The sequence below is a fragment of the Corvus cornix genome, chromosome 13 (assembly GCF_000738735.6).
Source record: "Corvus cornix cornix isolate S_Up_H32 chromosome 13, ASM73873v5, whole genome shotgun sequence".
In the NCBI taxonomy this organism is placed as follows: Eukaryota; Metazoa; Chordata; class Aves; order Passeriformes; family Corvidae; genus Corvus; species Corvus cornix.
The window spans coordinates 8,931,080-8,942,756 of NC_046343.1; the positions used below are offsets into that span (position 1 = coordinate 8,931,080).

Below are 11,677 nucleotides of genomic sequence, written 5' to 3' on the forward strand. Positions count from 1 at the left end.
TTCCCAAGGTCTTCCAATTTTGCCTGCTTGGTATTCCAACCCTTCTCAGTACTGGTCATGTTTTCCAACTCTCTGCTATCAAGTTTCACTACCACACTTCTAGTTTGGGGCTAAAAAAATCAGAGAAAGGTAAGTGCCAAGAAGGTGAAATGCAGTGAAGAAGTGTGAAGAGCCAGCCCGAAGGACAAAAACTCATCAGTGGCAAAGCCAGAACAATACAAATCCCCCAGTTCCTAATCCTGTATTTGTTTTGTCACCCTGACACTGCACTTCTGATCAGGTGTGAGGAGGAATTCGCAGGCTCAGAAAGGTGATGTACATTAATACTGACAAAACCGTCCCTTCACTGGTTTGTGTCAGGGTAGCCTATGACCAATCTGAGAAGCTAATATCTAATCTCTGATAACTATCCTCATCAGGAATCGTTATGTATGTGTAACTATTTATCCCCAGTAAGTCTGAGCAACGTATACACACAGACGATGACATTTCATGCTTTGCTTCTTAGGCTTGCACAGTCTCAGAGCATCTCCAGTCATAAAATGCATGGGGGTTTTAACATGATAGCCTGAACTGCAACTCTGTACGCAATAGAATTTAGAGAAACAGCTTAGTTAATGCTCAGAACGTGGTCTGGCAGCCTGCCATGCATAAACATGCACTGAAACCAGAGTTCATGCCAAGATTCTTAGCTTTCAACTTCATAGAAATTCCTTGTGTGGTTTATACTAGATCCTCTCAGTACGTTTAACTTTTTTCTTCCTTTTTGCAGTTTAATCCGTGGTTAGTTGAACTTATTACCTTTTTTATATATAAGCATTAATAATGTAATAGACATAACTTCAAGTACAAGTAATAGAATTAGTCTGTTCATATAATTTCGATTAAAGGCAGACCTAACACTAAAATGACATTTATTCTGTGCCAAGCCTCTATGAACACAATGGGATGCTGCAGTGTGACCTATTACAATAACATGTATGGCTATTCCCATAACAATAAATGCTTCCTCAGACTCATAAGAATTCACTTCACGTTCAGCTATCAAATCTATTCTGAAGCTCCTCTCAAGCCAAAGGATCCCTCTCAACAGGTTTGATCAAAAGATCGAGGCCTTCTTATTTGGGTTCATAATATCAGAAGGTCTAATTTGACTTCCATATCCCTGATGTCTGCTTTTTCAAGCCTCAAATCTGAACAAGGGAAATAGCTGGATGTCCTCCCTAGAGAGTGCACCTTGCTCACTTTTTTCTTTTTCCAGTAATAATTACATTGATTTAGTTTTTGTTTTTTAGAAACTTACTAGTCAGTTACTTAAGTATGTACCAAGCCACATTCAATATATGGATTAGGTGAATAATAAATTCCAGATTACCACAGATTCTGAGCTCCATCCTTTCTTATTGACAGCTTCAACACACAGTGGTGAGGAAGAGAAATACTATTATCCCCAGCTATAAAATGCAACTTAAGACAGACCTAAGATTTTGTCATGTATCAGAGTCCATGGCAGACAAGGAAAAAGGGGTGAAAGACAGACCAGAATAACAGATTCAGACTGCACTAAAAACTTATTAATACAACAGACATTACACTGCTATTGATGCTGGGCAGATGTAAAATATACAAGATTTTCAACAGCAAATGTTTCACAACAGATCAGTCACATTGGTCTTACTATTTATTTACAGCTCTGTTTGTTTTTAAAATGGAGAACTTAATCAACAAATTGTGTTCAAATCACATGAAAAGATTGTATTGTAAATTATTGCTTTAGATAGATCCCTTGAGGCCTTTGGAAAATGATGACACATTTCACACTATTGAGTTCAATCAGATTTAAAGTTGGCATGATTCTGTGGCTGTAACACAGATTTCAAATGAGGTATACTTCTGTGCTCTCTTTTCACAGAAAAGTAGCAACTGCTGAGACTGTAAGTGCAACTACCATGCTGTCTTTGCCCAAAAGAAATATGGATCATACTAAAAAAAAGTCAATCAATAGCTGTCTTCTCAAATCAGGCCATACTGGCCCATAGCTCAATAAGGCTGACCAACCAATTGATTTTGAAAAGAATAACTGAAAAAGTTGAGAAAAGCTTAATTTAAAATTTTATATTCAATTATATATCATCTGAGTAAACAACCCATCCAGTACTGCAACATTATGACAGATTTATATGCACATCTGTGTGTGCAGATGTTTGTGCTGATGCACATAAAATGGCCACACCCAAACCCATCAAATCTCAGCTCCATACCTTCATTGTCTCCCACACTGTACAGAAGGGCACAGGTATGTAAATAATTGTGCAAATATGTTTATATAACATGACAAAAATTTCAGAGAGCAGCTAAGGGTAATTGTGCTAATTACTGCAACCTTGCCTCTGCTGATTTACAAGGTATGAAGCAGGGTTTCTGCCCTGGGGTAACTGTAGCGTCAGATCCAAGAAACTTCTAACTGCAACACCATTTCTGTACTCCAGCCTCCTGTGCAAAGCCCACATTGAGAAGCTCATGTAGTCATGATGTCTATAAAATTAGTTTATTAGCTTGGCAATGAAGGGAAGAGGGAACACAATTTTCCTAGAAATCAACACTTATCAACAAAATGCTCATCTAGTCCATACACAGCAATTATACTGTTATGATGCAGCTCATCAGGCAGCCTTTTAAGAAAAGTTTTAACAAATATTTTAACAATCTATCCCCAACAGCACAGCCATGAAGTAAGGACCAGACTTCTTCTGACATCCCTGCATGCAAGAAGTGTACTGTCGCTGCTATACCTGTTATGCTGGCAGCAACTCTACCTATGCATGTCTTCATCTGTAGACAGAGAACTTCTCACGGAAGATTATGATCCAGTAAACCAATTTGGTAGAAGACAAGTAATTAAGTGGTTCATTACATATGTAAGCTTTTTATATTTTAAGAAAAGGCTTAGTAGGAGATGATTAGTAGTCTCTGTTAATTTGCTCCATAAAAGGTTTAATGAATAATCATACATAACATGCTAGTTTTGAAGGAATTAAATACAACCATTAAGATGGCTGATAGAAAGATACCTAAGGTTTGCATGAACTTTATACTATTTGCTTTTGCTTGGTATACCACTGGTTAAGGTTGTTTTTTCTTTTAGATAAAATGATTCTCCCGATAAAAAAGAGTTTTGAGGCCTTATGGGGTATTTTAGAATTCTCAGAAAGTCAAAAAAAGCATTTGTAGCTGTGAAATCTTAAAACATGAGAGGTGTTCTTCATGAACATTTTCCACAAGAAGAGGAATAGTTTCTCTTCACTTGTGAGACTGGGGAAAGGGAAATAAGAGAAGCTGCAAGGATTCCAGTTTTAAAGAGAAAAGGAAGAGGGAAGTGGAAAGAGGGAAGTGGAAATAATAAAAATCACACAAAGAGGAAAGCAGAAAACATAAAAACTACATAAATTTAAATAAAAGCTTTAAGACTTGTGGTTAATAGGAGGCCTCCATTTGTAAGGAGGCTCTTGAAAGATGTCCCTTGCTATAAATCTGTCTCTAGTTAGAAGTGTTTTCAGATTAATGTGTCAGTCTTTCATTCAATTTACCATTTTCAAATGCTGCTCAATTCTCACATCAAGTGGGATGGAGAAATTAACAAGCAAAATCCTTAACCTCTGGTCCCCAGAAGACTAAACCAGATATTAACAAAGATTCCCTTGAAGTCTAATCCCCTTTTCTATATGAGAACTCAGCAGTCCCAGTAGGTGGATGTGATCAGTGGCTGCCCATGAAGACACACTCCAAGATAGCTATAGCTGTTAACTGATACCATTGCTAAGGCCACACTTGGTTATGCTGAGATTGAGAGCAGCATTTCTCACACAGAGATGACCAAAACTACAGAAAAACACAGGGAGAATAAGCTAAGCAGGGACACACCACATTTAACTGTAATACCTTGATTCCCTTTGCAAAGTGAGATACAATTTTAAGATCACAGAGACAAAAGCATCAAAGTTTAACTTGTTAATATCCTATAAAACACCAGGATTCCTAAATAAGCAAACAAATTCTTGCAGAAGGGTACTACCAGAACTGCTAGCCAGCTCTAGTCTTCTCTTTCTTGGAGTCTCACTGTGGCCACGGTGCACAAATTCCAGACAATAAAGAACACTTAACCTCGCTGTGCTCATGATCAACACGAACATTAACACTTCCACCACACAGTCTTGGGCAGAGTGAAGCAGGGTTTTCTGTGTCTGCTCCAAAAAAGCTTTTTCAGTGTACAGACAACAGAAGTAAAAGGAACTCCTTAAATATTACTTTTATTAAAAATGTTGCATTTCCCTTTCTGTTGTCATTGACTCAATACAAATGATTGTATTCAAACTAAGGGAAGTCTAGAATTAATTTTGAGCTCAAGAAAGTAATTTGTTTTATACAGATAACACATCATAACACATCCTGAAGCTACCCCTGTTTTCCAGATTGCAAAAAAAAAAAAAAAAAAAAAAAAAAAAAAAAAAAAGCCAAAGCACTGCTGCTTCCTCCAACACTATAGAGCCTCAAAGATCTCTATAAGCAGAATTGACAATAAAATCCTTTCCACAAAAACTGCAGGCACAAAAAGCTTCGCTGTTTACCACCTTGTGGCTTGAACTGGTAAGTATTCCTTCTTACACACACACCATTCCATCATTTTTCAGTTAACCAGACTCTTAAGCAGCAAGCACAGAAACTTCACTCAAAGTTCCTCCCCAGAGGAAAATCGAAGACCGTAAGAACAGAGACTGACACGGAGCCCATGCTGCCCCAATCGATGGGGTAATCAAGAATACCAGCACTGTCTGTCCAGCTCCCAAACATCTCTGAACATCCCTCAAACAAGCAGCAACCGGTTGCCCAAGCTGCATTTGTCTTCTATGCACAGCTCCTCACAGCCAGCAGCCCCCCTGGAAGGATGCTACGGTCAATGGAACGAACAAAAAGCATGCGGTAAAGGTAGAAGTACTTACATCCCGGAATTTGTTCCAGTACTTGTCTTTATCGTACTGCGAAACGGTGCTCAGCCATTTGTCGTTGTCCAGGAAATTGCCATGATTGCTGTTACTCGTGATGATTTCAGGATGCCGGCTCTCCACTTGCAGGAAGCACCAGGCAGCGATCACCAGCACCCCCGACATCTGCAACGAGAGGAGAGGACCGGAGAGAGGAGCGGCGAGGGACAGCAGGGCAGCAGCGGCTCCTCGGGCACGGAAGTTCTGAGGGGACCCAAGTTGGGGCCAGTCGCCCCTCACGGCCCTCGCCAACTTCTGGCTGCGGAGCTGCCGGCTCCGCCGAGACCCGCCGCGCCCGCCCAGCCCGGAGGGGCGGGGAACAGCATCAATAACAACAATAATAGTAACAACAATAAAATAAAACGGGACACTGGGGCCGAGCGGGGACCAGCCAAGGGGCAACAGCACGGCGGTACGGAACCGCAGCCAAACCCCGCGCGGCCGCAGCCAGCGCTGGCTCCGCGAAGTTTGGCTGCCAGAGAGGAGAGGAAGCTCCTACCTCCGGGCAGTGCCGCCGGCCGGGGCTCCCAGCACTGTGTGCTGCTTGTCCTCCTCCTGCTGCCGGTGCCGCGGTGCTCTGTGGCTGAGCCCTGCGCGGTGCCGCTGAGATGTGTGCGGTGCCGCTGCGCTCTGCGCGGTACTGCTGCGCTGTGTCTGTGCTGTGGCGGTGCCGGGAAGCTCTGTGTGCTGTGGCGGTGCCGCTGTCTGTCCGTCTGTCTGTCTCTCTGTCGGAGCCCGCACGGAGCCGCTGCCCGTGGCAGGTCCCGAGCCCGCCGTGTCCGTGTGGCGGGTGCGGCCGCGGTCTGGCGCCCCCTGCCCGGCGCGGGGCGCGCTGCAGCGCGGGGGCGGAGCGCGGGCAGCGCCCGCCGCAGGGCCGGGCCGGGCAGCGGGACCCGTGAGGGGTGGGAAGCCTTAGAGAAATAGGAGGAAGCATTTTAACACCGCAAAGGCGGCTGCCAAGAGAAGGGTGGCGGATTCTTTTCGGTGGTGCCCAGAGACAGGACAAGGAGCAACGGCCATAAATTAAACGCAAGTTTCACCTGAACGTGAAGGAAGAACTTTTCGTTGAGGGTGGCACAGCACTAGAAAGGACTGCCCAGGGAGGGCGTGGAGTGTCCCTGTCTGGAGACATTCAAACTCACCTGGGCACATTCCTGTGTCACCTACTCCAAGTGACCCTGCCGTCCCACGGGAGTTGGAGTGGGTGATCTCCAGAGATCCCTTCCAACCCAAACAACGTGGTGATTCAGTGAAACCTGGGGAGGAGGGCTGTGAGGATACCTGAGGAGGAGGGCTGTGAGGAATCCTGAGAAGGTGGTCTGTAAGGAATCTTCGGGAAGATGTCTGTGAGGATATCTGGGGAAGGTGGCTGTGATGGTATCTGGGGACGATCTCTTGGGAGAAATCATCAGTGGAATCTTCACTACCACTGCAGTCTGAAGAGACATAAAAGTGGCCTTAAAAACATAAAAGCCCCATCAAACACAAGCTTTTATAAGCCCTGGGTAGGGTATGACTGTCTTGAGTCAATGGTTTTACAATTTACAGAAGCAGTGACATTTCTAAAGCCCAGAGGTCATCCCAGGTTTCTTTAGGGAAGCAGCTCCCTGCCTGGATCAGCACATCCCATGCTGTGAAGAGGTTTTGCTCCTGCACTGGAGAATGACGTCAGACACTGCCCAGGTCATCAGAAGAGTGTAGTGAGAACCAGCTTCTGTTGTTAAAAATGGGGAGGAAACAAGGGGAGCTACACTGGTCTAGGAACTGGGGTTAAACGAGGAAACCTTCTCCAGGGATAAAAAAGAAAGTTCTCCATTGTCAGTGAAGGAGGTGGGAGGGAGGGGCTGGCTGGTTTCATACATCAGGGAACTTGTCCCCTGATATTTCATATGATGCCCAACAATGAGGACATATACTTTTGATGGTCATTTTAAATACAGCTGTGACTACTGTTCCATATGACATTTTTCAAATATGGTTCATTAAACTGTCTTGTAAATAATGCCTTTTCTCTCCAAAAAACTGTCAACAAGGTTAATTCCATATTTCCTGACAGACATATTAGGCATTTCTTTAGTAGTACAGAAAAGGGTCATGTTTATTTTTTTTTTTACTGCTGCATCTGAGCACTGAACGCAGGATACAGATCTATTCCTAAATCTGATTTTAAATACAGCTCCCAAATGTGATGTTGCCTCAACAAAATCCTCTAGGATTGAAAAAAACGGTGAAGTTTTATTATTTTTAATGGCATAGAACAAACACACGCACGTAAGTGCCCCACATTGCATCCTCCCCTTGGTGCACATAGAATCTAATGAAAACCACATGCCTGCAGGAAGGCAAAATATAACCCAATAAAAGCAACAAATAGAAGAAATCCAAACCGAAGCCCTGCAGATTTGGATGTAAATCCTTACCTAAAAGCCTTGCTCTGTCCTCCTTTCTACAATGGACTGTACTGTTTTGCTGAAGGTGGCCCAGGGCACATATTCATCTCAAATCTCTCTCCGTTGTGCACAGACCATCCTATGAACTGTTCATTTCAGTGGGAGATAAGGTTTATATAACTTCCACCTGGCAGGGTCAACACAAGCTTTCTCCGTTCTTACTTAGATTAACAGGGTACTGTTCAGTTTATTCTGCATGGGCCTTTTCTGTAAGGCTTTTAACAATAAAGAATTTTTCTCTTCTGCACAGACATTAAAGGTCTTTCACCATTTTAAATCTGATGGTTAAGAGATTTCCCCCGTGACCTTACAGAATTCCATGGCCATTCAGTTTTACACAGTTCCATTTGACCCATGTTTCACCCCAGAGACCACTGCATTTCAGCACCACCAGGCACAAACCACATTACCTGCTAAACATTTGAGGACTTTTATGCACCATGACAGTTTTGCATAGATGCACTAATTACTACTTTCTTGATCCACTGGAGATCAGACCAATTCAATTCTCCCTTGACCAATTCTTCAGCTCATGAATTCCTAGCCTTGGCTGGTAAAAAGCAACAGAACATCGTTTGCCTCCAAACTTGCAGGAGTTCTACCCATTATATATTTACAGGAGCAGTTAGTTCACCCCTGTAAAACACACTTGTTAGCACAGTGCACCAGGCTCAAGTCCTTTGGTGACCTCAGGACTGTTGACTTCACCGAGTATGAAATAGGCTGCTCTGCTTGCCAGTCAAAGACCTGAATGATAAATTACAGAAACATTGTATATAAAGTAATTACATTCTTATGTGTAGAATTTGTGTCAGAAGTGTGTCTTCATTTATTTAATTACTTCATAATCCCATATTCAACACATGGCTAATCTTTCTTGATCCTGTAAAACACAGCCTTCCTGTTTAATCCTGATAGCAATCTCTATCACTCAGCAGCTGCAGCATTTCACCTCCACACTGTTTATCATCCATGACTAGAATTGAAACACCCTTGTCAGCTGTTTTTTATCTCGGGACACTGCTATAATTGCCTCTAATTCTCATCCAAAAATACAATATTGCAGATCTGTCTGTTGGGGTTGACTTAAGTATTTGGTATTTTGGATGTAAAAAGCTTCTTTTTTCCAAGTTAGAAGAAATATCGAAGAGGTAGAAACCTTTCTTTTTTTTTTTCTTACTTTTTTTTTCTTACAGCTGTAAAAAGTGCCACAGTATTGATTTTGGATATTATTTGATAATTCAACTGTATAAATCTTTTGATCAGAAATCGTATTAATAACCATGCCCTGCCAGCTTCTCCATGCTGTTGCCTGCCCAGGTTTGTCCTGGAAGCAGAGCCCTCTGGCGCAGAAAGCATTTCACACACACGAGAATCAAAGGGCAGATCTCGACTAAACTCCCCATGCAGAGGAATGTCTTCATTATCTTAATAGGGCACTTTGGAGCTCTCAGTTAACAGAGAGAGCTTTCAGCACCAGACTGGCAGGCAGCAGAAACACAAACCGAGGGTGACTGGAAAACCAAGTCAGGCGCTCCTGCTTTCCCTGAAGCTCCACTCACATCACATCAGAGCCAGTAGGCAGCAGCTGTGCAGCCAGCAAGGTAAAGTCCACAGCAATAGCACAGAAGCCTTATCACGTGCAGGATTTTACTTCCCCCGTTTATACTTGGCAGCAAGATTCACTTTTTCACCACCTTGACTGCTTTCTATAGTTCTTAAGGCAGAGGTTGCAGCCTTTGTATTGGCATCTTGAAAAGCTCCTATGGACTTTTATTCATTGTGTTTCTTCTTCTGTTGTGAGCCACAATTCCACTGACTTAATTTTTTAAAAAAACATTCACTAAGGAAAGAAAATCTTTACAGTAACAGATGTTTAAAGTGTATTTCTTTACTGTGTACCAGAGTCCTTCACGACTGGATTAGGAAAATTCAGCTCTGGCCATTTAAACAGATTTGAAAATATATCACTACAAAGGTGCATGCAGTGGGACAGACCTTTATTTAACAACCCTTTGTATCTTCCACATACTGCCATATCCTTTTAATAGACAGGAGTTTTATTTCCTCCTGTGAGTCTCAGAACTGCAGATTCTGCTTTGTTAGCTCTGCTGGGCAATTGTGCAGAAAAAAACCCTAGTTTAACCTGTGCAATAAGTGATCAGTGGCTTATACAAAGTTCTTGAGACATTTGTTCCTTTTACAACAGACCATAATTCTTCTTTAAAAATACTACAAATACAGGCTCTGATTTGCCTCTGCTCCTGGCCTCTGCTCCCTATGACAGCCATGTTTTCGCAAGAGTGCCTGGAATTTTGCAAGAATTTGCTAAATGCTTGCTGCCAGAGGTGCTGTGAGTATGTCCCATGGCAGGAGAGTTACAGACTTCTAGCAGGCAAAGTGTTCCCAGTTACTCTGGAGACATTGCAGTTGGTGCAATTCCCCATGTTCTTGTCCTTCTGAAGCACTTAACCCCAATGTCAGTGATTTCAGTGAAAGAGAAAACATCCAATGACCTGGAAAGATCATCATGTTCTGCAATCTATTTGCTACTGTGTATTAGTTGTAATAACTCAGATTAAAGTGAGTTGAAATACTGGCAAGTCCTGGACAGAGTAAAAGCTGAACACAGTTTATGGTAGAGAGTATAAGAAACAAAATAATTCAAGTTAAAGAACAGTAAAAAAATTATTAAATAAAACTATTTATCACATTAAGAAGTGGAAGGTGGTTTTCTAGATAGGTCTTTCCTACCTTGCAAAGCTGTCTTGCCCATGTGTGTCTAGAAGTGCGAAACAAAAAATACATTTAAAATTGAAAAGACTCATGTTCACATAAAATGCATAATCAAATACAAGGTTACACTCAAACCGAAAGATGAGATTGAGGCAGGTATTCACAATGTTTAACTTGTGTCTTCTGAGGCTAATCCTCAATTTCCTCTGTCAAAACAAAAAAGAAACAAGTCTTTCTGAATGATGCCTTAGAGCTGAAGTCTGTCCTAGCCACTGTGGATTGTTTTGTGAAGGATGTTATCAACTCCAGAAAGAGCCTACACCACCAGAGGCACACTAGGTATAAAGCAGACCTTGTGATTAATATCATGAGAACCTACAGACCAACATAAAAAAATAACTTAACTGACATGAATCAGTCTATTTGGGTCATGTCAGAACATTCATCAATTTAAAGACTAAGTATTTAATGGGAAGATAATCCCTGCATATTTGACAAATGGTTTCAGTTTTTATCTTTCTAGTGAGTATGGTGATCATGACAAAAGTAATTTTATAGTATTTCACAACATATCTTGTAAAATGGCAACCGTATTTTATAGTGGCTTTTATTACTACTGGAACTTTTACTAGGAATTGCATCACAAAAATTGGTTAACATAAATATTGCAGTGAGGAGCTTTCACCATTTGATGCCAGAGTTAACTCAGCCAATGCAGCCTTCATTTTCAGATGGAAAAGGTCATTGGAATTAAATTTGTCCTCAGACTTTGTACTTAGCTGGGATGAAACACAGGTATGAAGTTTTTTAGTTCTCTTCAACCTGGAAAATATCATCCCAAGATCTGCCACTGTCAAGCTGTCTTACAAGGTTGCCTTAAGCCCTTTCTATAATACATGAACAGAAACAGAGATTTGGAGATTAACATGTGGAATATAAAATGGGTTTGTTCAATATTTACCAGGGTAAGATCTGTTTTGAACATCTGCCAGGCACCACAGCAGAAAACAATAATAATTAACACCACTTACATTAACAGTCAGATTTCAGAAATTGAATTTGCATGGAAGATGGAGCATCATTAATGGCAGAACTACATATATTAAATTTGCATTCATGTAAATGTTAAAGAACACTCAAGTGTGCTTGTACTTTCTTTTCTCTTCCTTAAACTTTCTCATATTTCCCCATTTTTGCTACTTTTTTCCCCAATCCTTAACACAGCCTTATGCATCCTCACATTTTGAGCTCTTTATGGTTCTTTATGATAATTTCTTCCATTCTTCCCTTTCTCCTTTTGCTTACTTCACTTCTCCCTTCCCCATTTTCCCTTGTTCATATAAACACATACTAAAATCCTTACAAAAGCGGCAGCTTTCCTGTGGCTCATGGAGCCAGTGCTGCCTGATGGACAAGGAGTTCCAGGACATCTTGCAGCTTGGAGGCCAGGCT

The 11,677-nt window shown here is 41.7% G+C and overlaps 1 protein-coding gene across 2 annotated transcripts in view; it reads right to left on the reverse strand.

Moving 5' to 3' along the window:
* Positions 1-5,844, reverse strand: part of SPOCK1 (SPARC (osteonectin), cwcv and kazal like domains proteoglycan 1) — a 279,195-nt gene extending 273,351 nt beyond the window's left edge. Inside the window, exons 1-2 of one of the 2 annotated variants that reach the window (XM_039559692.1) lie at positions 5,539-5,844; positions 4,998-5,165 (exon numbers count right to left, since the gene is read on the reverse strand). In XM_039559692.1, coding sequence (XP_039415626.1) covers positions 4,998-5,165 — 168 coding nt within the window. In that variant the 5' untranslated portion in view covers positions 5,539-5,844. The remainder of the gene's footprint in view (positions 1-4,997; positions 5,166-5,538) is intronic. The other variant, XM_039559691.1, reaches the window with a different exon arrangement.
* Positions 5,845-11,677: the final 5,833 nt, after the last annotated feature.